Source organism: Zosterops lateralis, assembly GCF_965231275.1.
Source record: "Zosterops lateralis genome assembly, chromosome: 5".
Classification (NCBI taxonomy): Eukaryota; Metazoa; Chordata; class Aves; order Passeriformes; family Zosteropidae; genus Zosterops; species Zosterops lateralis.
Genome location: NC_139766.1, coordinates 61,008,387 through 61,035,985, shown reverse-complemented (window position 1 = coordinate 61,035,985; position 27,599 = coordinate 61,008,387). Strand labels below are relative to the sequence as shown.

At 39.8% G+C, this 27,599-nt stretch overlaps 1 protein-coding gene across 2 annotated transcripts in view; it reads right to left on the bottom strand.

Moving 5' to 3' along the window:
* Positions 1-27,599, bottom strand: part of ZNF827 (zinc finger protein 827) — a 96,999-nt gene that overhangs the window by 45,247 nt on the left and 24,153 nt on the right. For both annotated transcript variants that reach the window (XR_014590060.1, XM_083861018.1), the window contains 4 exons: positions 26,397-27,407; positions 22,315-22,487; positions 12,166-12,649; positions 237-470 (listed from right to left, as the gene is read on the bottom strand). Coding sequence is in view for 1 of the 2 variants with exons in the window: in XM_083861018.1 (XP_083717144.1) it covers positions 237-470; positions 12,166-12,649; positions 22,315-22,487; positions 26,397-27,407 (1,902 nt within the window). In the remaining variant the exon portion in view is untranslated. The remainder of the gene's footprint in view (positions 1-236; positions 471-12,165; positions 12,650-22,314; positions 22,488-26,396; positions 27,408-27,599) is intronic.

The window sequence follows — 27,599 nt, the reverse complement described above, 5'->3', positions numbered from 1 at the left end:
AATAATTTGAAAATCAGAGCAGAGCTCATTAGATAGTGTGGCTACAGACCAAACAGAGATGTTTCATGTACATGACACTTTGTAGACAGGCCTTTTCAATTGTTCTTTGGCTTACTACTAAAGCTGAACCTACCTTCTTGCAAGGCAACCCTGCTAGCATGCAAAAAAAAAAAAAAAAAAGAAAAAAAAAAAGAAGAAGAAACCAGAAATTCAATATTATTAAATGAAATATCTACCTGAGAGCTTCATGAGGAGCTCAGATGCTGCCTTTACTGACATGTCCTGCCTCATCACATTTGCCTGTGGTTCTTGTGGCTTGAGTTTCTCTTCAGGGACGTTTGGAGCTGAGGCTTCAGATTCTTGGCTGAACATATAGCTGGGCTGAGACACGGCTGAACTTCCAGCTTCTTCATCCTTAGGCTCCTCTTTCACTTTAAAATTAGGAGTCAAGGGCTCTTTTTGATTTGCAGCTGTCAAGACAAGGAAAGAAGTGAGACTTAGTGTAACATATAATCCTGGAGTAGCTAGTAACAGGAAGAAACCATAACCTGAGAAATGCTAGAGCAGGTATTGGAAGCAGACACATCAAACTGTGCTCAAAGATGCTTCAAGAGACAAACAAAGTTCTGCATCTTTTCTACAAAGCGGCAGTTTTGTAGAAAACTGCACTGTACAAAACACAACAACTGCATGTACCAAAGCTCAGAAGAACATCCTCTCACTTTTTTCCCCCCTCTACTCCTCCTAAAAACTTCCCTGGTCATTAGTTTGTAGGTTTTCTACAGGCTTGGTGGAAGTTTAAAACATCATTTCACATACAGGCAAATTTGGCAAAGCCCACGTATATGACATACTAAGGTACTAAGGTTTTAAAGCATGGAAGAGAGGCAAGAGATGAAGAGTAGAAAGATAGAAAACCTAAGAGGGAGTAAAAAGGAAAAGACAGCAAATTCTTAGGACCTAAAAGTTGCGATATTAAGGAGAGAATGAAGGGATTTTCAGAAGACAGTTCTGCACTGTTCTGAGCTCTATATCCACAAAAAGAGAGTAAGTTCAAAATATTCCTTCGGAATATTCTCCTAAGCAGCTGTACAGCCTCAGAAGAGGGTAAGGAGACTTTGGGGAGCTTCTTAAGATCTACACACTGAGCTATGCCATTCTTGAAGTGTCTTTCCGATACCCCTTGACAGTAGCAGAACCTTTGCATGGTGTTTGGTTAAAAGGATAAAACCAAAACAGCTCTTAAACAATACTTCCAAGCCCAGACAACATAAATTCACGGGCAGAGGCATGACAAGCAGAAAGCTAAAGAAGTTGCACTATTTTTCAAGTAAATCCTCCTATTATTTTCTTTATGTTTTACCATGAAGAGATACTTCTTTCCCTGTCTCTTTGTGACCTTTTCTTGGCCAAAACATCACTTTAAATTCCCACTTACAAACAGCAGATGACTCGTTGAGTGCCTTTAAATTTGCAAGTTTACATTTTTCCCACCTCTCTAAACTTCCATCTCCACAAACACAAAAGACAGAGCATTGTCCTTGACAAAATCTGGCAACATTTACCTGCTTAAACCCTTGGTCTACTTTCTCCTCCAATTCACAGCTTCCTACCTACTCTCGGCCTCCTCACTTTTTTATTTTCTCAGTCACTCTTCTTCTCAGCAACTCCCCCAAAACTCCTAGAGAACCCAAATTCTTGTATCGTACCATGAAGTGCTCACCATCTCCCAGGCATGTGAACTCTAAAATATGAACTACAATTACCATCTTTATCAGAACAAGACACTTACATTTGTTACTTTGAGCCTTTGTTCATTTCCACACATCTCAGTTTTTTAATGTTTGTCTTTGGGGGTGTGCTAAAGGTTTTTAAAGCTACTGCACTACCCTGTAACACAACACATGCTTTCAATTTATATTTCAGAGTTGTTTGATTTTCCTCCTTGTTGGTTGGCAAGCCATTACCAAAGAATAGGATTAAGGCAAGTGGTATAAAGAGTGCATACATAAGCAATGTGCACATACACATTAGTTCTATTCACTTCAGAAATTACATTACCTTATATCTGGAATTTTTAACATGACCTATAGGCACTTTACCAGTACTAGGAATTGCTTTTGCATTTTTTTGTTTTTTAAAGAAGAGAAAAAGCAGAAATCTGAAGCATTAAAACATGCTTTTACCCATAAAAATACAAGTTAAATCTCTCAAGCCAATCTTAACTTTACTAAGATACTATCAAAAAAATTCCATCTATCTTCTTTACCTTGGCTTCAGTCTATTCTGGGGTTTGACCTGGGGTGATGAATGGTCACAAAAAAAACCAAAAAGAGACCCAAACCTTCTCTGCTGAATTCCCATCTGCTGTTCTTTGCTTTTAAAACATGCCACTCCAGCTGCTATGCTGATATGAAAAATACATCCACCAGGATCTGAGTGCAACTGAGAGAGAGCAGTCTGCCTGAACTTTCAGAGAACATTGGGGAACGAAAAGGTCTTTTGAATTTATTCATTTCAAAAAGGTATTAATTCAAATTTGTCCCAGAAAATAAAGGGAGCATGAGTCCGAGTGAAGAGGTAAAGACGACCCACTGAGAACAACCATTAACCTGTGGACCCAGCCTTGTCTCTGCCATGAACCAGAGTAGAAAATGAGCCAGGTAGAGCAAGCACGACAGGCTGAGTGAGCCTACACTTTTTCACCATTTATAATAGAGGTGATATTAAACTTACATAGATCAGTGGAAGTTTGCAACCAAATACCTTGGCAAAACCATCCATAAACAAACAGAATGTAGCAGAATTCATATAATATCACAGACTTAAGCCAGGAACTTATTACAAGAGTTAGGTGCTATAGTATGCAGTGGCAGATGCTTATTGCATTATACTACCACAAGAAAAAGGATCAAAAGGAATGCTTTCATAAGAAATTAACTTTTTTTTAAAAAAAAAAAAAAAAAAAAAAAAAAAAAAAAAAACCAAAACAAAAAAACCCTCTTATCACCAAGGCAAAAGTCAGCAGCCAGTTTGACCCAGTCCAAGGGCAGGTGTAAGGTGGTGTCTATGTTCTTCATCCCAGGGTATCCTCAAACTCTACTAAGATGAAGACAAGTTCTAATAGCTCAGAGGACCAAAAAATTCAAGGTAGATCACATCAGAATTTAAATAGTTTAGTGATAGTCCAATTCTTGGCCCCTCAATTCAGGAAGAACACTGAGGTGCTGGAGTGAGTCCAGAGAAGGGCAACAGAGCCGCTGAAGGGTCTGGAGCACAAGTTTTATGAGAAGTGCCTGAGGAAGCTGGAGGTGTTCAGCCTGGAGAAATGGAGGCTCAGGGGTCACTACCACTCTACATTTCCATGAAAAGAGGCTGTAGCCATGTGGAGGTCAGTCTCTTGTCCCAGACTGCCAGCAACAGGATAAGAGGAAATAGTCCCAAGCTACACCAAGGGAAGTTTAAGTTGGACATCAGAAGAACTTCTTCCAGAAAGAGTGATTAGACATAGGAATGGGTTGCCCTGTTTAAGGAAAGACTGGACATGGAACTCACTGCTGTGGTCTGGTTGACAAGGGGGTGTTTGGTCATGGATTGCACTCAATAAACCCAGAGGTCCTTTCCAATCCGATTGATTGCATGAAGTGATAGATCCAAATGAATCAAGTTTCCCTCCTTTCCACTGTACACCCTTCCCCTTCTATCCCTACTCTGCATGCGATCCTTCCTGCAGGGACAACATGTGCTGCTAGGAGCCACTGCCTCCTCACACTTCTGAGCCACCTTCCAGGGTAACAAACAAAACCAGCTGATAAATCACCAGCACAGCATCAGACATAATCTAAATGAGCTCCTCATGAGATATGTATACTCTGTGAGTTTACAATACTTCACCAATGAGAAAAATAAAACATAGTCAGGGTCCCCAAGCCCAAAGGAAGCCCTGAAGGTTTCCAAAGTGCCTTTGGCAGTATTACATGAAGGACAAGAATCCCAGACTGTTGTTCTTACCTATGTCACTGATTCTGCCTATTCTGCTGCTTTGTTTTGGACAGAAGAAGGAACTATAAATTAGGAAAGAAGTAGAGTCATATTTCTTTAATTAACTGGCAGCACATTCCTTGAACTGATGATGTTTTCTAAAAACCAAACACTTAAATTGTAGATAAATCACAAAAATAGAAGAGTTACTTGCCTCATTCTTCTTCCCCCAGAAAATAAAACCAAAATCAGACAACTACTGGGTGAGTTTCAAGCCAATTGCTACAATTTACAGGGGTTTTACTCTTTCTTGAAATATATTAAAGCAGATTCTAATGTAAATGAAGTCTAAAATGGAAGGAGAAATAAAAAAGGCCTCATTTATCAGGTCCATATATTAAAGCTAGAGGGGAAGAAACCCCACAACACAAAAAAGACCCCTAAACAACAGAAGTCCCCACCACTCTTGTTTCTGTCCCATCTTTGATCCACAACTATGGACAAAATTGCTAACACATGGGGAATAGCAAGTGTGATGCATCCACTAGTCATTTTAGGGAAAACAATAAACAGATGTAAGAAAAAAAATGTTGCAAAAAAGGGAAATAAAAGTTTTTTTATGATGAGTTTTTAAAAATCACATAACTGAGGAATCCTTAAAAAATTAGAACTAGACAAGAATTAAAAAGAATATGTTGAAGATTATTAAAGTATATTTGAACGACAAAATTATTATACCCTAGAAGGAAGAGCATCTTCTGGCTACATACAAAAATAGATACACACACACATCCTAATTTGTATTTAATTTACATTCATTCTGAACAGCAGTGAGAACAGAATGAAAGATGTGTTGTCTGCAGACTGAATAAAAAAACCCCAGCAATTTAATTTTGAAATGCACGGCAAGAAAACAAAACAAACCCACATAGCAAAGAAACCAACAGGCAGGAATCTCTCAAGCACAGTGGATAATGCTCCATTTGTTCCATTCCATATCCAGAAAAAACACAGATCAAAGAATATTCCAGACTGCTGATTTTTATCTTCCTGGCAACTAGAACCATTTGAGCCATTTGGCAAAAGTAGATGATGAAAGTTATAACACTTTCCTGAAACTGCCAAATGCCACAAGAAAAGCTTTGGGCATCTGCCACTAATCTGAAACACTCTGGTAGAAGCTGCTAACTCCATCAGTCCACTTAAGAGGATTTCTAAATACTCAAAATGTTTATAACTGAAAAAGGAAAAATAGGCTGATTACTTCCAAGCCAAGCTTAATGTTACAAGTCACAATCAGCAAGAAGTTGGTCACTGCTCCATCTGTCTGAGAGAAAACATGAAGAAAAGCCCAGAATCCACAACAAAAATTCTGCCACAAAAACAAAAGGCCATGAGAAAAAGCATCCATGGAGTCTGGGTCAAAAGGAACTATGATGGATCTTCCACCCCAGAGTGTAAGCTCTGAGCTGTGGTGGTTAAAATGAACCAAGGGCCTCAGACAGATCAGTTCTGCAGTATTTGGAGGACACAGTCCCATGACAGTGGCCATCACATCACCCTGGAGGCAGGTGTAGTCAATAAAGGGTGTGACTTGGGTCATCTATTATTTTATCTCTAGCAATTGAAATGTCCAGATAGGAATTGGCATTCTCCATGGAGACCATGGCTTATATTTGATGACATTCAAGAACTGGGAAAGGGGCACAAACACTGCAGAAGCACCCCCAGTGAGCTAATTACTTCACGAGAAAAATCTATGGAATTGGAACCTGTTGGAGAATCTCCAGACTAAAATCCAATTGGGCTGACAAATTATTTTCATCTTATTAAACACAAAGGCTGCATACACTGTAAGTGGCCCAAACCGAGAAATACTGTTCTGGCAGGACAGTCTAGCTGGTCTATCATTTCCTTTTAGTGCCTCTTGTCCTGGAATATTAATATCTTCCAGAGCACTTAATGCTACCTAAGTCTTCTAGGAATTCTCAGTCAAGTACACCTGAATTTTAAAGCCCTCTACTCTGCCCTTGGCCAAAAATCTAACCTATAGGGCTATAAGGGACAGAATGGGCATTATCAGTGAAAAAGCTGCTCATGACTCAGGGGTGCTCAGCATTACAATCTTTTTACCAAAGCAGTGCAATGGCAGAATAGACAATCACAAATATGATAATGCCATGATTTGACACTTTCAGGCTTCAGGACACCACTTAAAATGTGAGGTCTTCCAAACCATATTGCTTAAGCACATTAAAAGCTGCAAACATAGATTAAGAAAGGCCAGCTAACTAAACTGATCTTTAAAGCTGCTCTGTGTTTAGAAAGCTGTAGTCAAGCACAATGAGACATAGTAAAGGAGAATGACCAATCCTGCTACCGTGCCCTCAAGATTTCACCATGTTCTAGTCCAAGTGGAATGGAGGAATCAGGCAAATTGCTAAGGCAGGTGCAGAACCACACATCCCTCCCAACACCTCAAGATGTCTGTTATGCAGCCATAGTCGCACAGGCTAAACAAGGCTGTAGCATCTGCCAAGACCATTTCTTCCTTTCCAGGTAAAAACCACAACAGCAATAGAACAGGTAAGATTGTGAGGAAGCTGGAGAAAAGAGAGGGGAACAGTGAAAGGAGCAAGGAAGAATTTGTTGCTGATAGAAAGAATTGCTTGCAATATGGGAATGTCTTCTTTCTACAAAGGAACAAAATCAGAGGAGACATACACTACTAGACCGACCTTTATATTTGTTTAACAAAACAAAAACCAAAACAAACAGAGATGATTGAACTAACAATGTTTTCAAATCCCATTTTGGATGGATGTGAGAGAAAGGCTCATGAGCTCGGTCCTCTGCCCAGAGTAATGGTGTATTCAGGGAAGCAAAAGAGCCATCAGACTCATCCAGTCATATACTCCAAATGTAAGAGTTTGTGTAGGCATTAAAACTAAACTGTAAGTACAGACCTGGTTCAGGATCATATTGCTGGCTTTTTTAAAGTTGTACTGGACTGAGTACACAAAAAAATGGAGTTTGTTATTCTGCATTTTAAATTGCTGAATTAGAACAGAGATTACACTGCTTTATCTTGCTAAATTCTACACATTCCTTCAAGATGTAAAACACGATGAGTGTGATTTTAGGGATGCTGGAAAATTGTGGATGCAAAACCAGAAATTGCTGGAAAGAGATTATAAGAGCAATGAAATATCAGTAGAAAAATTAGAACAAGATTTTCTTTGCCCAAGTTTTAAGTAGATGTGCTATTGCACATCAGAATTTTACTTCAAACTAAAGGTCTATATGGACTAGGAAAACGTGAATCTGGAGAAACTTCAAAGAGAGAACTTGATGACATCAGGGATATTTACAGTGGCAGCAGTATCATGGAATTCACAGTATTTTTAAATTAAGGACATGGCTCAATAATTGCCAGCCCTGTGCACTTACATATTCTAATTGAGATTTTACATTCTGACATAAACTACGAATCCCAAATATAGACAGCGTGGTCTTTTCTTTGGAACTTACTACTCAAATACATCAATTATGGCAATTTAATTGGACATGCTTTTTTAAAATTAAAAATAGCTGTTTGAAGAGTTTAAGTTTAGTACTGTCAATGGCAAATGATAAAACATGTCAAATTACTTGTGCTACCTTTAAGGAATGCAGTCATTTTCAAGAGCCAAACAGAACAAATAATCTAAGTGATTACTTAGCTTATCTACTAATATGCTGCATATAGCTGCCTGTTGATTTACTCTCTCGTTATTCCATTAATGGAATCAGCTAATAAAACATCAATGAAAAACCCAAATATTTTGGGCAGTCACCGAAGTCCCATGGTGGCTTTTTTCCCCAAAATAAAGGCTTGACTCCTCGCACAACAGTGACAGCAGACATGACAAACTAAGAGAAAGCAGTTTCTAATTGGTTTAACATGGCCAGCCCCAAATCCCCAGCATTTTAACTCCTTCCTCCTGTCTTTTTTTAAGGTTTTCCATACAAGTAACTTGGGGAACATAAAAAGAACAGCAGAGGCAGGGCACACTTGATACCACTCCACAAGATGAAGAGACCTTCTTGCTGGAGCAATGCACTTGTTTAAACCCAGAGAGGTGGGGGAGAGAGGCCAGCAATGAAGGATGTGTACCAATTACTGTTTCCACATAGAATCCCATGGAGAGCAATAGTGCAAGAATCCCATTCATTTTGCTGGGATTCATTTATTTCCGAATGTTAAAAGTTACTGCAGCACATAATGTAGGTACAGTAATAACATCACTAGGGTGCACTGGCCATTGTAGTTTGGACCATCATGAAATAAGTTTTTATTACCAAAAAAATCCAAAAACAAATACAAAAAAACCCACCAAAAAACTCAGAAAAACCACCAAGCCTGAAAAGTGGGTGGAAGGACACAGTATTTAAAGAGATGTGTTGTATAATGTCTGTCACTGAAACCGTTGAAACAGGAAAATCAAATACTCTTTAAATTAAGATATGAAGAATTTAATAATGCTGTTATAAAGTTTCAACATGGAATTAATGGATGGGGGGAGGAAACATTCTGACAAAGCAGTGATAGAACAAAATACTGGAAAAATTTGAAGTGTACAAGCAGGCCTACTGAAATCAGAGGAGTAAGATTTGAAGGTAACAACATGCCCATGCTTAAATATTCTTCACCTTATGTGCTGAGTCATGTGCTAATTGTCTTTACAAAAAAAAATTGGAATAAAGTTTCAGAGAACCTTTTTAAATTCCTTGCAAATTTAAAATCCTTTTCTACCTTAAACTAGGACCTAGAGAATTAAGTCTAGGAAAAAAAATCTAGATTTGTTCTAATTTTTAGATTTACATTTGGTGATTTGTGTTACGCCTTATTTCATAAAACACATAACTAAAGATCTTTCTGGCAAGCAATGGCCCAGAATTTGGCACGAAGTGGTCTTGAAAAAGTCACCCACACCAGTATTTCTCAATCTCTTTAATCTAAAGCTCTTCTGAGCCTTTCTGAAAAAAAAAAAACAAAAAAAAAAAAAAAAAAAAAAAAAAAACAACCAAAAAAAAAAAAACCTGAATGGCTGTTTTGAGCACAATTCATCAGAATTCATGTGTCACCATAATTAATCTCTGGCCCACTCCAAATCGGTTCTAACTTCAAACATCTGCAAACTTTTCCCCAATTTGCATCTCTACAGCTTGCTGCTTGTTTTGGTTCAGATAACATTTCTTGCCACTGCTTATGGCATCCTGTGGTCCACTGATTGAGATACACAGATTTAGTCCATCTTACTGCTTAGTATGTGACCAGCCATATCTGACATACAGCTGCTTTAACATTTCCCCAGTGGCAGAGATGCCGCAATCTCTCCAGCTAAACTATCCTAGAGGCATAAATACCTCAGCTTGGGAAAGACTTTCCTAATACTAACTTAAACCTTACCATGATCCTATTACTTTTTGTCTTAATTGGTTTCATGATTATTTACTATGGTAAATTGGTTTTATTATTTACTATGATCTCCATTCTCCTGAAAACTATGCTAAGGCACGTGAAAAACAAGGAGGTGGTTGGTGGCAGCTGATGTGGCTTCACCAGGGGCAATTCATGCCTGACAAACGTGGTGGGGCTTTTTATGGTGGGGCTCCAGCACTGCTGGACAGGGGCAGAGCAGACTTGTGCCAAGCATTTGCCACTGTCACGTGTGACAACCTTGTCTCTAAACTGGAGAGACATGGATATGATGGATGGACTTCAGCAGGTTTCCCATGAAACAGAGGTATACAGATTGACACCATGCAAGAAGAGGAGCAATAAACATTGGCAAGCAAAAAGAAATGTTCATTTAGAACATCAATATTCAGTAAGAATAAATGCCAAATTCTAAAAGTCTATATATCTATCTACTGCTTCTTTCCTAGCCACAAGGCCTGTCAGAGAAGAAAATTAGATTGTTTTGACATAATTTGGTCTCAAAAAATCTGTGTTGGCTGTTACAATTGGCATATACAATTTGAGATGTCAAAAGATTTATATCATTGGAAAGGTAGGGCAAATAATTGAAGCTCTGATAGGCCTAACAAGACTGTTGTAATAAAGAAATCACTCAAAGGGACTTCGTTCAGCAGAGCTGAACCGTCAAAACTGCAGCTAATAGTCAGCCAACTTGCTAAACGAGAATTACTTCTACTATAAATTTATGCACTCTGTATAGGGGAAAGTATGAACCAAATGTATGTAACACTATAAATCTCTGAAGAAAAGAAATTCCCTTCCTTCTGACATTGCTGTTCCCGTGTAGCAAACTTGGTGACTGGCAGTACATTTTAATCCAAATATGCACACATACAAAATTACAGATACATCTTGCTCCCCCAGCGACTTTATAACATGTTGCTAGGTAACAGTGCATACAAGTCAGGTTTCAAGACCTTTAGTAAGTCACCATAAAATAACTGCATAGGCTTTTTGCATGAATAATGTACATTTGTATCCTTTCTCTGATGCCAATAGAGCAGACACTGAAAACATGACCGTCTGCTAAACTGTGAAGAGCTTCCCATCAACTGCTACATGAAAAGCCACACACCAAATTGTTGCATGTTCTCTCAGCTTTCAGGCTTTTCCTCCTCTCCTGCACTCAGCTCTCATTCCTGTTACATGCAGCCATCGTGAGCACCACCCTCCCCAGGCCAGCCCTGCTGATGTGCAAAGCTTCTTCGTGCACAGCAACCCAAATTTAGGATCGACATCGGAACAACAACATGTGTGGGACAGCTGTTGGACAGTGTAAGATGGATTTCATATTGAGTCCGAGCTTGAAACTCAAGTAAAGAAATGTACAAGCAAATCCAAACTGACTCATCCTGCCCGCTTTTTGTCAGTCAGACTAATAATTTATATTGACAGATTATTTAATATTATTTTCAGGGGGAGGTCCTGTGGCTTCTTCCAACCAACATAGCAAACCCTTTGTGCCAGCCCAATTCACCTCATGCTTGCCCTCAGCTGTTTTCTCTTTTCCTGGCTGGCTCCATGAAGCCTCAGTCTTGATTTCTTGTATTAACCCATTCTACTCAATTCCTCACAGGGCTGTGATCCCAGAGGTATAAAGATCTGGGAAGATGAGGAGAGAAAGATTTTCCTACACTGTGGTTTCACCAAGGCTGGGCATTAAGACAGAGCTAATTCCTTGGTTTGTCTGACAGTAAAATTTGTTAAAATACAACATACTTTCCATTTAAAGGAGAAAGCTGACTAATTATTTTCTGTTGTAAAGATTATCTTCTATCTCTGAAGCCTAAAAATTCCCATAGGGACCAAGATCTCTTTGCAAAACAGAAGCTCCTTGAGTGACATTTTTCCTGACTTCTTTCTCTTCAAAAATTTAAGGCCTATTTTGAAAACATTTGGCATAGAACGCTACCCCAGAATATCAACTGTTCTGAAGTATTCAGTCAAATCAATAAAAGAGCATATAAAATATAACAGATCTACCCTAAACACATCCTACACTTCAGTTTCACACATGAATATCATTCTTACAGCAATAATCTACTGGTGAAAAAAAACCACTAAACATATGTTTGGCATTAGATATGGATTTAAATTAAAATAATAATAATTTTAAAAAGCTTACATGAATCTCTAGGACTACTCTTCTTTTAAAATTGTTAGCAACAAAACCCAGATGCAGTAACGTTCACACTTCACATGCACTTACCTCATAGTCCTCAAATACTACTTGGAAAGAAGGGTGACCAATACTTTATTGATTCTTTTTAACAGGTGGGTAAAGGCAGAGAACTTAAGAATTGAATTTTTGAACATGCTGGGCACGTGGGTGGCCCTCAGTGATTTCAAACTAGAGCTACAGGTATTCAGCATGCCTGGAAAATGCACCACAAGAGATTTGCCAAAGTAAATACTAACAAATGTGAAAGCCTGGATAAACAGTTCTCACTCCTAATCCCAGCAATTAAACAGCAAAACCCCTCTCTCCTCTCACTGTTTCCCCTCTGCCCTTCACCATACACTTCTGCTATCAAAAGAAACAAAAAGTTATAAGTTAAAAAGCTACAATGTTTTGCTCCTAGCAATTCCTTGACTTGGCAAAACCAAGACAAAGTGTCTCCTAGCCCATAAAGGAGCAGCCAATGCTGCTGCTCAGTTACCTGACAGCTTCATTAGAAAATCTGATGCCATCTTGACAGAGATGTCTTGGCTGAATAGTGCTGATGCTGTATTGGCTACGAAGTCAGAGGAGTCTTTCAGCTTTGTGTTGTTTGGGGCTCTGTCAACAGTGCTAAGAGCAAAAGGTGCAGCTGAAGTGCCAGTGTCATCTTTGGGCTCTTCTTTCACCAGCAAAGGTGGAACCCCCCCAGCAGGCTGCCCAGCCACATCGGGTGTTTTGGACACAGATGCTGATCCCGTGAGGTCAGGCCCCGCTCCTTCCCTCTGTGGTCCCGGGCAGGAGTCACTGTTTAGCTGTGGTGACCCCTTCACCTCAGTTTCTGGCATTTCCTCCTTCACTTTAGACTCTGTCCTGAGGAAATGCTGGTGGCAGCGCATGTGGAGTTTCAGGCTGAAGTGGCGGGAGGAGGTAAAAGGGCATAACTGGCACTGGAAGGTTTCACCCCTGTCTTGGTGCTGATGAACCTGGTTCAAGAGGTGAAAGATAAAAGCATGTATTAAGCCAAGCAGATTAATAGAATTGCAGAAATCTCAACTCTGCATTTCTCACACTGTTTGAAAAAAAAAAAAAAAAAAAGAAAATATTAACTAATGAGTGAATTCTTCATTCTGAGCACTTGGAAAGTCAAGCCCCAAGAACAGTAGGATTCTTTCACACTAGTCAAAGAACGTAAACATCAGACTCAAGTGCAAACAACAACAACAACAACAACAACAACAACAACAAAAAATCAGGAACATCTGTTTCTGCAGCTTGGAAATTATGAAGTCTGCTTTGGATAAAGTAGTCCTTACAATCAGATCCTGATGACCTGTCTGTGCATAAAGACTTCCAAGCTATAACTAATAGCTTTCTTGATTAAAAAACAAACATCACTCTGTGCAGCCTAAGTAATAAAAATTGTTCAGAGCAACCCGGCAAAAATAAAAAACCCAACCAGCACAGCAATGTCCATCACTGATTTATGTATCATTAGAGTAAAAACACAGCACCTGGCAATACCAAGGAGCTATTGAAACAGTTTGCTGCAAATTAATTCTACCAGAAAATAAACAGCTCTTTTATGATACAATAGAAACATGAGAGATGGTGTCTGCCATTTATTCTAGTTTGTCAGTCAATTAAGGACCACAGATAATCTTACTGTCCTCATATTTTGACTGCAGGCTCTTTGTCATAGAGCCTGCATGCTCCAGTGTGAATACAATGCCTGCTATCCTCAGGCTCGATCCCCATTACCTTTTACAGGGAACTCCATCCATCCCGATGTAATGGCTCACGTATTATATGAACAGGCACACTCATTAAACTATATAAGCTACATACATATAATTATACAATTTCTTGCTTCATACAGTACTCATTAAAGAGAAGGAACAACTGAGCCCTGCATAATAGCAGCAAGGCTGTTGAAAAATCTTTTCACTATGGCTTCACAAATAAATTTTAAATCCTGATGGCAGCACTCCAGGCTACCCCCTGCAAAAAGGCTGGCAAATACATATATTTGTTCCTTACTAATGGAAGAATATGTGATCAGGGCACACTGGCAACAGCTGAGCTCCACACATTCACTTTCACTTGTGACTCAAGTTGGTTGGAAACATTTCAGTGAGACAGATTTTTGTTGGAAAAAGGCAATTTGTTGAATGCAAAATATTTCACCTGAAACATGGAGAGGTTTGATGAACTCTTGGCAAACAAGGTGTGATTCCCCTACCCTACTGAGTGGCACTCTTCCTTCCCCCTGCTCCCTGGGCTTGGCTCAGAAGCAGCCAGCTGTGCCAGGGATTCAAGGCTTGCTGCTACAGCCTGGGAGTCCAAAAGCCCTGAGGGCTGCAGATCTACACGAGGCAGTGTGGAAAACCTAGCTTTTAGCTAAGGTTTTCAGCACTTTCTGCTCTCCTGCAGAGCTGAGATCTAGATCCCAAGAGTCCTGATGCAGACACTGCAGAGCTCTGGTAACAGCAGCATTTCCCAACCAAGGCTCTGTCAGAATTCAGGCTGGAGTTTCACACAGTTATAGACTTGGCCTGATTAATTTCCTATATTGTAATAGGAACTCAGTCATAAGCTCAGATCCAGGATTTCCAGCTCTACACAAGCCCTGAGCACAGGTCTGCTAAAATATGAAGCTGGGGGTTAGCCTTCTTTTTGTACTTTTTGCATTCAGTGAAGACACATTTCACCAGTGCTGTGTAACTTTTCATTCACTGGTTCTTTGGTGGCTCTGGAGGTGCTAGACAGACAGCAAGAGAGAATTTCTCTTGGCCAGAATGACATTCTCAATACTGTCCAAGCATGACATTTACAGACAAAGCAATTCTGGAATTTTAGAATTGCACCTGACAACGACAGGAGAAAAAAAAAATAAAAGAAAAAAAGAAAAGTTAATGCTAACCTAACACAGATTTAAGGCAATTTTGCAGAAGAATAGCAGCACAATAAATTCTAAATATTAGCAGATTACAATGAAAATGCCAACCAGATTGCTTGTCTACACTGCTGGAAGCAGGATGGTCTGTGAGTACAACAGTGTGTGAGCACTCTTCACAGAGAACACCAAGATGTACTCAGGGCAGCAAGCACCCTCACCATGGCAACTTTATCTCTTACACCCACAGACTCTGTGTGCCAGGGTTTCTCTCCAGGATCCCCTTCAATCAGCATTTCCCTGCCTATGTGTTTAACCACGTCTTCCAGAGGCCCTTATCACAACCATCAATAAGATGCCTTCAGAAGGCTGTCACAGCTGCAGGCAGGTGACAGAGCCTGTGTGGGAGCCCACCTTCTCTCCCCAGGAGTATGGCATGCCACCCCTGCAATATCTTTTGAGAATGGATGAAAATAGGAGCCACTGATTCATTTGATTTGAATTTTTTCTCCTGCCCAAAGACAGTAACTTCATCATCGATGGATTTCTCATAAAATAAGGAACGTTTCTAACTCGCAGACAAGGAATGACAGAGTTCAAACCCAAATATTTTGAGTATTGAAAGGAAAAATTTTAGACCTAGAAAAAGAAAAAATGAAAAAAACATTAAGCCAAAGATTTAGCCCCCTGATGCCTAGAGTCCATTCCCACCAGATGATTTTAATCTTATTTTATTTTCAAAAATAAATAACATTAAAGATTTAAACACTAAAGCTAAGCTAAAATCCCCCTAAAGGAAAAACTATCACTTATTTTCTCATTCAACAGCAGCTAAAAGAGCCAAGAATTGCCATTCTCTGCCATTTGGGGGTAAAAGTCAAGGCAGCAACTACTTGCTGCAGAATAAAAAACAAGAAACCCTGTAGAGCTACACAGAAAGCCACAGGGGAGATTTAGGCCACGCAATATTACAGTCCAAAAAGCTGCCTGCTCCCTCCATGAGGAAGAGAATGGCTCTTACATTGTACTAATGCTACTCAAACCATCAGATGTCTTCTTTAGGCTCAAACAGGCCCTTCCTGAAAGAACCACAGGCAGGAGGAGACAAGAGTGCAGCTGGCAGGTTTTCCCCAAAGTGCCAGCCGGAGCCAGCTGCTGCCAGATTTGGATCTCTCTGAATTACACTGCAACAAACCACAGTGCACAACCTGCTCATACACAATGCTTCTTTCAAAATCCCATAAAACTACTGTTTGACTTATGCCAGAACCACTTAAGGGCTTCTGGCTTCAGAGTTTATTTCCTTTAACCAGAGATGTTCTCCTTGACTGGGCAAAGGACTTGTATCATCTTTATCCTAACCCTACAGCCTGCCCAGTCTCAAATGATATTTTGTGGTTCTACAGTTTTTTTCAGTATGTGCTTGCTATGACACATGCAGTAATTTTCAACAGAATTATAGTGTCCCTACAAACTTTAGGCCTTGTTTGAGGACTTGGGTACAAGTTACGTATTGGAAAAAAATTTTAATTTTTGTTTCTCTGTTTCTCTTGCTGCCTCCTCATTCTCACATCACAAGAAAGAAAAAAAAAAAGGAGACCATTCAGTTAATCTTCTCTATCAGGCATTATTCTGATCACACCTCTCTCACCCTCCTGCCAGTCCCATTCTTTTCAGCTTCTTTCTTCAAAGGCAGTCCTTTCTTGCCATCTCACTAATAATTTTCACTTCCAGCTTTTGAAATCCCTTGTATTTCTCATATGTCTTTTCTGATGCAGTGACCAGAAGTGGCAGCATACCATATGCTAATAGTAACATTGTTACATTTTCAGTGTTATTTCTGTTTTATTCTCCAGACACTCAAATATCTAATGTGCTTTTTAACCACTGCTGTGCATGCCAAGAAAAGGTTTTCATTGAACTGTCTACAACAATATCCAGATATTTTTCCTGAGCAGTTACAGTTCATTATATCCGACAGCCAGGTGCATTATTAGACTCTGGTTTCCAAGGTACAGTACCTTCTATTTGTCAACAATAACTTCATTTGCCCCCTTGTTTATCAGGCAGCCAGCCTCCTTTTGTTTCCTTTCAAGCTTTGCCTTTTTTAATCTCGATTCATGCACATAAGGTTGTACCATCTATAATTCTCTTACCCACAGTCATCACTTTGTGTAGATCACAGTTGCTAAAATATGCACAATTCCACTTTTAGTAATGGAACAGCCCTCTGTTAGCCTTTTGTCATGCTTAAAATTGCTAATTCCTTCCTACCCTTTGTTTTACTGTCTCTTGGTGAATTTCTAATTTGCCATAGTACATCACATTGCTTAATTTATTTGGCAGCTTCTCTGTGAGAAGCTTTGCCAAAGGCTTTTTTTATAGACCAAATAAATTTCAACTGATTTTAAAGTCTGTGATTTTCCTGACATGCTCAAAACATCTTAGTGGAGGAACACATGATTTTCTTTTACAGAAACCACATGTCCCTATCGTATCACATCATTTGTATCACTGTGCTGGTTTTTCTGTTACCTTTTTTTTTTTTTTTTTTTTTTTTTTTGTGGACATTGTAACTTTCCTGGTATCATAAGCCACTTCTTAAGTCATCTTTTCATACTTAAAAGCAACATTCCTGCTGATTTATCAGCTGTACAGATGTGCCACAGTTACAAATACATGTGATCCCACCCAACAGGGTAGAACAGGAGCAGGGATGAGGAAAAGGGTGACACAGACACATCCTGCAATTTTGTGGTACTGCTGAGATTGATCTTTTCTCTTCCCCTTCCCTACAGCTGGGTAATGCTTTGCACAGACTCTCCTTTCTGGTTATGAGACACAGGCATTCACGTTTATTTTGTGGGATTATTTTAAAAATTGAGTACACTTTCCATTTTAGCATCTATCATGTGCCCTCTCCTTTTTCATTTCATGCTTTTTTCCAACAAATTCCCTCATTTCTAAAATATTTCGTTTTCAAAAGTTGAGTGCTGTGGTGCTAGTTTTCATCTGATCCTTCCCCTCAAGACACATGTTATTTATATAGTATTTTCTTTTTTAAAGTATTTCCTTGCTTTGCTTGAAAACAAGGGGGAGAAAAAGGCCTCTCTGCAGTGCTGGACTGGATTAGGTGTTTAAAAAAGTTATTTTTTGAAAAGATTTAAGATCTTGTCTTATCCTCCTCTCATATGCAAGAAATTAGATACTTGAAGTCATTTGTACCTGTCTGAGACTGGGCACAGATTTTATGTGTTGAAAAGCTGTTCAAGTTTTCATTACCTCCCCTCAGATGATGAGGAGGTCATAGAATCACAGGTGCCTCCCAGGGTTCTTAAAGTTTAACTTAAAAATGAACAAAACTCCCTCCTGTAAAACACAGTCAACCTCCCTCTCCCAATAAGTTGAAGATGCTTTGAAAAGAACTGGTTCCATACTTCACCAAAATGGATTAGGAAAGCTTATTCAGTTGTCTGACACTAGGTGAGGAAGAAAGAAGTAAAAGCAAATCACCAAGGGGCACTGAACACCTGGCCCCATTCCTCAGGACTTTTCCTGATTCCCACTATCATAATAATTCATAGGCCCCCTAACTGCAAAGCTGGTTATAACCCTCTCTGTGTTAGACAAGAACATTAATCTGGATATCACTGAGATGGTTGCTCTTTCTAAGCAGGAAAACCCTGTGGGGTTGAGCATCACATAACCTGCCTACCAGTGCACTGAACCTTCCTGCTAAGCTCCATCTTCCCTTCCCTCATTTTGTATCAAAACCTCATGTTTCAGCACATGTTCACAATGCCAAACTTCTTTTCCACTGCTACAACAGATAGCTCATCCATTTCTGCCTTGTGCCTATACAGCAGTACAAGGAACATTTATAGATATTGTTTTTGGCCATATGCTCCTCTTCCTCACTCCCCCATCCAAGAGCTCAGCTAATATCCTGTTGCTTTCTTGGAACATGTCTGTATGATCTCACAGCCTATCTGTCCACCAATTGCTGAGGAAGATGTGTGCATGATCCAAAGGCACCAATTGGCCAAAGTCTGACTGATGCTTGTGGTATTGCCTTGAGGAAAATATAATCCCTACCAGGAAAAACAGAAAAGCCTGACTACATCTTGCTGAATTACACCACAACTTTCCATTGCTTTCTGCAGAAGAAGTAGACAGGACACTGTCTCAAGAAGAAAACATATTCCAACAGAACATATATTTTGATAAACAGAGAGAAGGACTCGAGGATAATACTTGCTGCTTGCTTGGACAAGACACCTCTCTCAGTTATCCATTCATTTTGTCCAGCTTCATTTTTCAGTTCAGTACTCTCAGCATCCTTGGAAACCATGCCATGAGCACCAGAATCAGCTGCTGAGATGCTCCCTCCAGATTCCTGGGCATAAGAGCCCAAACTTGTGGTAATGCATGCACTACAATTTGCCTCCAAAAAAACCTAATAAAATTCTGTACTGCATCTATTTTAGGATTTTTCTAAGGTGACTATCGCTGTGGAATCTAAACACAGTATAACAATAATAGTTAACACTCTGTGCCTTAAAAGGAAGGCTCCTCAGCCCGCCTTGTTTGTTGTGTCTGTGTGGAAACTTTCCTTCTGTTTCCCTTCTTGCACCTTTCACTTCCTCGCCTCCAGTTGTGAGCTGGCCCTGGCAAAGTGCCCTTAGTGGAAGAAAGCTTCATCCATGTGGTGGGTAGCACATGCAGATCTGAAATTGGGTCAGGGCAGGGATCATTCTAGCTCTCTATTAGGATTTTCTCCACAGCAGAGGACAAAAATGTTGGCAATGTTGTGCTCTGGATCAGTCACTTAGACATGGTATAATTATAATAAAATTACACAGTATATATATTATATAGTTATTGGTCATTAGCCTAAAGACACAGTAAGGAAGGCCCATATGGACACACACAGACCACTCATGGGAATTAAATCTCCAAATAACCAGTTTCAGTGGAGAATGCCTACAAGAACCTAAAAAATAAGGTGGTTCAAGCTCATGGCTATGTTGCCTTGGAGGAAGCAACAACAATCAGATTTTGAGGACTGCAGCTGAACAAAACACATTTTTCCTGCTACCCTTATCAATAGAGCAAAAAAAAATACTGAAAACTAAAGAGCAGCATAAAGGAAAAAAAGCTTGGTTTTTTACAGCATCCTGGAATAAAAGTTGGCTTGTAATGCATGACAAACACCAGCCCAATACCTTAGTTCCGAGTGGCCTTTTTGGTTTTGAAAAATGTGTCTTTACCTGTAACCACAGCTGACACATGGGGAGAAATGGCTGGAGAGGCAGAAGCAGCTCTACCTTCATGGGCTGCCTGCCAGAAAGGAGATAAGGCCGGGTAGCTCCCAAAGGATACTAAGACAATAAGAAAACCAGCATACCCAACTGGCATAACCAGAACACTGCACATCCTAAGCAGCTCCCAGCCGTACCATATAATTTCTGGTGTGTATTCAGTCCATTTTGAATGCTTTTTGCTTATATATGTGCCAGTTTTTACATCATCATATATATATGGATTTAAAGGCAGCACTGTTTATAATAAGAAATCTGGTATTTTTTCATTTTTACTCTTGTCATCAATTTAAACTTCCACCAAAAGGAATTCAAATTATGTTTGACATTTTGGACACAAGACTAACATGCCCCTTCCTCATGCACCTGTTTCAGTTTTGATGTGATAGAAAATAATTCTATCAATGGCTTAGTCAGTTGAGAAAAGTGCATGAAACCTTGAAACTAAGGCAAAATATGATCTTTCAGATTGTTGTGCTTATGATTCTTTACATCTATCTCTAAGACCAAGAAACAAATGCAAACCACCTGGTTTTGTAAGACAATTGCTTTCACCTCCAAATAAGGACAGTTTTGCCAGCAAAGATGCCGAAGTCCACCACGACCTTTATGACTGCACTGCAGTGATGGAGGAGCCTTCAGATCTGCCCTCCACAGTGAGGCTGAGCATGTCTGAAATCTCTTACATTGAGTCAATCAGGCCTAACTCTGACCTCAGGGATTTCTAACTGAGCATTACTCGGTCATAGTCACAATATTACCAAATAATTAACACTACATGCTACATGATTGTACAAGGAGGTATATTTTAAGCAGATGCAGGCTCAGTTAATGAAAGTCTTAATGCTCGGAGGGGAGCAGAAAAGAGCACAAGGGCCTCAGAAAGCCATCACTTTGAGAACGCACAGAGACAGTGAAAAAGTCCCTGATTTTGTCCTGTGACCACCTGCAGATATCACCACGCCAAAAAGGAAGGGATAGACCCTCAACCTTCAAGCAACATCTTTTGCCAGTAAGGCAAAAAAATGCAGAGAACAATTATCCCTGTAGGGAACAACAGGGATGTCCTTTACAAAGCAGGGAACAACAGGTCTTTGCCAGGGAGTCTGGCAAAGTGCGAGGAGAAACCCCATATTTTCTTCCCATCCTATCTATTCATTCTCTTCTTAGGTTGGCCATCTGTGCCCTCTAGTCAACAAGGAACAGCAAGTCCTGGAAGAGAGTCATAAACACTGAGCTTACTTGATAAGGATTAGTATGATACACTGAGGATGCCTGGATATAGTGCACTGATCTACAGTAGAAGTGTTAAGGAATGAGCCTTCAGACTATAGGGGGATGGTTTAAGACTCAGCAACAACTTAAATCATAACAAGATCTGATTTTGTGACCAGAGGAAATCTGAATAATTAACACAGAAGGGAAGTTTCTTGAGTGTAAGCAAGGCCATACTCTCGTCCAGTAAGCTCAGATTCTGCAACAGCATATATGAAACCTAAACAGGCATTTCTGTCCCCACAACAGTCTGATACCCTGTTACACACATTCATCTAAATCAGACAAAATGGAAACTATAATAAAACATTTCACTATTATTATAAAACTCAACTGCATTAACAAGAGAAATGTTTTCACTTTAGCCTATAAATCAAAGGGCTAAGAGGACAGGTATCATTTTAACTTCCTGAAGAGTACTCTATGGCTTGCAAGACTCAGCACTTTGTGTTGCAACCACAACAGTACTTCAGCTAAGCAGACAATCAGTTTCTTCATGTTTTAATATTTTTTTGTATCAACACAGATGTTGCTTCCTTCAGAAGGTCATCTTCAGTTTGAGCCCAAAACTTAGGCTGAGTTAAAAACACACTTTAAACTTGAAAACAAAATATTACAGTATAATCTGTCATTCATTTTGGTTTGGATGATTCACTGGATTTGGATGAAATGCCCACAGTTAAAAGCTACAGCAAGAACAAAATTAAAACTGCAGGCCTGTCTGTAGAAAGCAATGGAATCATCCCTGCTAGAGCTGGCCCTGCTAGAGTTTGCCCACTCAGAGTGAGACACTGGCATGCAGGGTTATTAACTGGCATCCTGGGAGTAACACTGACAGGATTGCATGGTGTCACATCCCAATCAACATCCCTGCTTCTGGTGGTTCCAGGCCTGGAACTGAATCAGTCACAGACAGCTTGTGCTGCACTCAATTGACATAACCCAAGGCAGTTTCCACATGGCATAAAATGAAAAGGCAAGCAATGGAATAAAAGTTCTTTCTTTCTTTTTATGACCTCTTTACTTAAGTACAGGCATCATTTGTGGTACAAATAGGGAAATTTTGTTCTTGCAAATGCAAATGAAACAGCTTTGCTATACAACCAGTTTTTTGACTGATGATTTGAGTATTTTGATTGTCAGTAAAGATTTCCCTTACCTTCATGTGTGACTTGAGATTGTCCTTGCGTGCACAACGGAAAGGACAGAGGGGGCACTGATGGCTCTTCAAACCTGTGTGAATCACCATGTGCCGTTTCCAGTAACTCTTCCTCTTGATAACCAAACCACAGATGGGACATTGGAAAGGTTTTCCCCCTTCTTCTTCTGAGGCTTAGCAGGAAGAAAAAGAGAGGATTCTTTATAACCACTTGTCAAATACTTTCCCCTTGTAAACATAATCAAGATATCATTTCTCAGTGCTAGAAGTTTCATCGATAAAGAGACATCGTTCAACAACAACAGGTACCAGAAGTTTCCATTCCGCCTTGCATATACCTTTCCCCTTGGATCTAGTTATTATCTCTCTGAGAAAGGTCACCATAATTTATAAAGGTTAATGCCTCAAACTTCCTTTCACTAATCAGTAGAGGATGCTACTCTCTCTCACCTGGGTCCTAATGTTCCTTATAATTTAACTGCACTGAGATGAATGCCTCTCATAATCATCACTTTTCAGCTTCATTTCCTATCAAAGGCTGGTTGCAGCAGAGTATGGAAAATATGCAGAACTGTTAAAAAATGATCCGTTTCCACATCTGATGGTTAGCCAGCAGGAAGCAGGATATAAAGCACAGAAGAATCCACAACTTAACTGAAAAGCATGCTGGTATTGCATGGCAGATATATTTAACACCAGAGCTGAAAGACTTTGGAAGTCCTGCTGCTGAAATTGTTTAGTTATGGCTCAAGCAGATACTGCTGCAGCATCAGCCATCAAAGGCTGTCAGGTCATAGGTTTCCTTCTGTTCTGCTAATTGCCAGGGCTTTAAATCTACTGCCTTTCTTAATGTCTGCATTCTGCTTTAGTGCCCAATTCACCTAAAAAAAGGATTTGGTGGCATTGATCAGGAAAATATGGTTAGACTTCCAAGTGCAGAACCATCACAAGGTTGAAGGAGAGAAAAATTCCTTGCTGCTGACTTCGCACAACTAACCCTGCATCCATCCAACTTCTCACAACAATTTCCTCTCATTATTATAAAGAAAGGCTTACTATTACAGTGGAACTGGATGTCCTTTTCCTCACTGTAAAAGACAAGAGTGTTTTCAAATATCCAGAGCTCAGCAATGTGCATCTTTGCTATTCAAAAATTCTCTTGGACTATTTAATCTCATTACTATCACTGATAAGGATATAGCAAATATCAAATTCCCTTGATAAGGAACTAAGTGATAAAAACCTCCAGAAAGATCTGTCACATCCCAAAATACAATTCTTGCTATTAAGTAGGAAACAATGCACTGTAATTCCACTGATTAGGCAGTCATTATGTAAGTACAGAAAGGGACACAATGTCAAAGCATGTACTACTGCAAGTTCAGAAATTCTCCTTGTAAAATATTCTATCACACTTAAAATATCAAATTGTTCCCCTCTCTGCATCTCTAAAGAGTAGGCCGAAACCAGTGTCATAACTGCTTGTGTTTGTTTTAAAATATTTTTACTTTTTTCTTCACAAAAGGCAGGAGAGAGACAAACCACAGAAAAAAAATACATGGGTAGGGGTTTTTTTATTTAGCATGTCTTTTTCTTCTATCACATCTTTTCTTCAGCCTCTGGTTACCACTCAGAAGAGAAATGTGTAACAAGCTATTACCTGGTTTTGGTCCCCTTAAAAATAAATCTGCAATCAAGATAAATCAACTGTGATTTAGCACATTACAAAATACGCAAACAAATGGGATGAATGCATGTGACTTCACCAGTAACAGTGACAATTAGTGTTAGTCAGAAATTGTGCCAGTGTGCTCCAAAGTTGAACCATGTTAGCTCTATACTGTATGAAGCTCTGAATAAAAAGAAAATCAAGGGTTTCAGCCTTCCTTCATTTATATTGATTATAAATATACATCATTTATAGTGATATTTTATATCACCATGTTACTCCAGTAAAGAGAGAATCAGCCAGTGCTTCCCAAAGAAGTTTTGGGAACAAAATTACAAACATCACAGGCATTAAGTTACACCAAATAAATATCCAGTCAGTAAAAGAAAGGTCTGTCACCCACAGTCCTTCAAAACAATCAGAACTTAACAGGTATTCCAGGCTTCCTTTTCAACTTCATCCCAAATGTATGAGCAGTTTATAAAATTGGCAATATTAACAAATTGATAAAAAATTTAGTCTCCTCCATACCAATTTACTATAATAAAAATGCAAGCAATGATTAGGCTGACCAAACCTGACACGCCATTTCAGAGGCAACTGCACTTTGATAAGCCATGGCTCCAGCTTCTTGCCCGAAATAATTCTGAACAAATAGCTCAACGTGGTGGACAAAAGAGCAGCAGGCACACTCTTGTTGTTAACTTACTCCTCTTTAAATAGCCTCCATCTTTGCTGCTCCTTACTTACATCTAATTAATCTCACTGAGTATTGATCTCATAACCAAAGCTACATGTTGCTGGTGGGGAAGTGAATCAGATTCATAAGAGCAAAGCAAACTCATCAGTGCATTAAAAGTTCAAAGTATGAGAGCAGGGAAAAAGACCTCTCAAGTTAAACCTACTGGGAAAAGATACTTCTCTCTGGGAAAAAGACAAAAAAAGTCTCAAGGAACAACCAGACAGACACAAAAAGATTAAAGCATTATGTAATTATATACTCTTCTTTTAAAAAATATTTTAGTGCCTTAAGGTTCTCTGAGCAAAAGGAATCAGGCATGTGCAACATTCATTTTCATGGCAAACGTACACATCCAGGTTTTAGCTTGTGTTACTCCAAGAAGGACTTCATCTAAGCTAATGACAACCTTAGGATAGGCCCATGCCAAGAATAGTTGGCCACTTTAATTGCCTTGGCAAAACACAGCAGTTGAGCATTTATAGAACACATGTGTAACGCAGAGCAAAAACTGGTACTGGCTGTAACTCATTGCATCCCTCTCCCTCCTCTTCCAAGGGAGGGATGAGCACTGCTGTCCATCCAATAGGTAACCTATGAGTGTTGACCAAGAGCCACACAGGGACAGGCCAGGCCTCAGGATAACCCTAAACAAAGGGGTTAGGCCAGAAAAACAGCAGAGCAATTACACAACATCCATGTCAGGCTTCCTATCTGTACACTGGCTTGCTACACCTGTGCAGCCAGGCTAGTATTCCTTATAAAACTCAGCCTGATAAAGCTGGAATATACTAAACCACTTTGTGCATCCCATGAAGATACCTGCCATGCTTCTTTTTCCTCTGCAGTAGAACACTGACGACACCTGAAGCCAAATGTTCCATCAGAAATTTGAATCTGTGATGTGAACTTTTTATAGAAAGAGATGAAAGAAATTATTTTTCCTTATTTTGAAGATGGATCATTTAAATTCCCCTGCATGGCTTGCCAGTTCTTTAAAGCTTTTGTTAGCCAGACAGTTTCTTCTTCTTCCCTATAACCCTGATTCCTCGACTGTCAACAGCTGGAACTGATGGAATAAAGTCAGATGTGTAAAATGGTTTTTGTTGAGCAAATTAGAGAAATGCAGTTTAGCTGGATTTTTTTTTTTTTTTGTTAACAACAAAGGATTGTAAAAAAATGTTAATGAAAAGTGGCAACACAATAATATACTCTGGTAAATTAGGACAGGGTAGTAAGAGATTACACAAAAGTCCATTTGTGACAGAGACAGCAGGAGGGAGAATTCTCCCTTGTCCAATATTTCAAAAGCATAGTTTTGTACATGCTCACAGATACTGTGAGCTCCCTCACAGGGATTCTTTGATCTTCTCCATTAAATATTTTTGTGGACGCATTCTAAACTTGGTAAGAGAGGAAAATACTATTGTGTGGAACAAAAGGGGGAAAAAAGTATCAAACTGTACACTCATACCTTTTAAATAGGGAAACATTTATGACAGCTTGGTCTCAAAGTGGTACTTCAAAAAGCTTTTCTATTGTTCACTTAAAGTATCTATTTCTTATTTTCATAAGACATGGAATAAAACCAAATCCAGACCCACTAAAGAAATGTTATATAAGTCTCTGGCAAAACAAATGCATTCTACTTATTGGTTCAGATTGTATCCATACCTGTACTAGCGGGTTTGGATGTTCTTCCCTTCGGGACTGGTAGTAACAATAATTCCAAAGACTGTGGTGGAGTTGCTTTCTCTTGTTTCATCTCTGAAAGCTGCAGGGGATCCTCAGGAACCAGTGATTTCTTCTTCTCAGCCAGGAGGGTGCCTGCAGCCCTTGCAGCAACCTCCTTGAGAAGGGCAGCTGAAGAGGTCATGGAAGCCAGAGAAAGGAAAGAGCTGGCTGGAGGCGGGTGCTCCTGCCCAGGAGTCATGCTTCTTTCACTCACTTTCTTAGACAAAGCTGCTAACGTGGAGCTGGCTGACTGAGAGCTAAAAGGCGAGGAAAAGGATTCAAATCTTATCGTGTCCTCAGTCCTGGAAAAAGATTTGTCCTGCAGAACAGCATTGGCTGCGGCTTTCAGCTTCAGGATAGCTGAATCAGGGGACAAACCACAGGTGGTGGTTGAGTTTGGCAGCCACTTACCTTGATTCCATATAAAGTGACTGCCTGCATTGTATTGGTCACTTTGTTCCTGTTTCTCAGCAAGCTTTCTGGCAAGCACACTTAGCTGCTGGGCATGGTGAGCAGGTGGAGAGAAGGAGATGTTTGAGCCAAGATTTACAGGGGACTCAACTCTGCCATTGACTGTAACAGCAGCATCCAGCTTGAGGGAGCCAGCCTCCAGGAGCCGCCTCAGGTTACTGCTCAGTGGCTTGTTTGGACCAGGAGGTTCCTCTTCACCCAGAGAGGACACCTCTGGAGAAAGGTGCTCCTTGGTCTGCAGTGTGTCTCTTAGTGCCTCATTTTCAATGGACCCCAGCTCCGCTGTGTTGCTGCTCGGCGTTGCACTTCCCAAAGAGGTATCGGGGGAGGTGGATTGCTCTTGAATCCTGTCCTCAAGAGACAACTTAAAGTTCTCCTGGACTTCTCCATATGATGCTTCCGAAGGAGTTTCTGATGAATTCCCAAACCAGCGTTCTTCTTCACTGAGCTCACCCTCCACTTCTTCCTGTCTGGTACCATCTGTATGAAACCACGAACAACAGCATTATTCCCAAATCTGTGTAAAGCAGTTTCTTAGCAAGAAGCATGCCTGACCTCTGCATGACCCTCCTGAATATAGTCCCCTAGCACACTCCCTGAAAGTGCACTGGCTTGGAATCAGCCTGGATTCAGTGACCAGAAAAAAGAGCTTTTCAAAATGAATAAATCTTT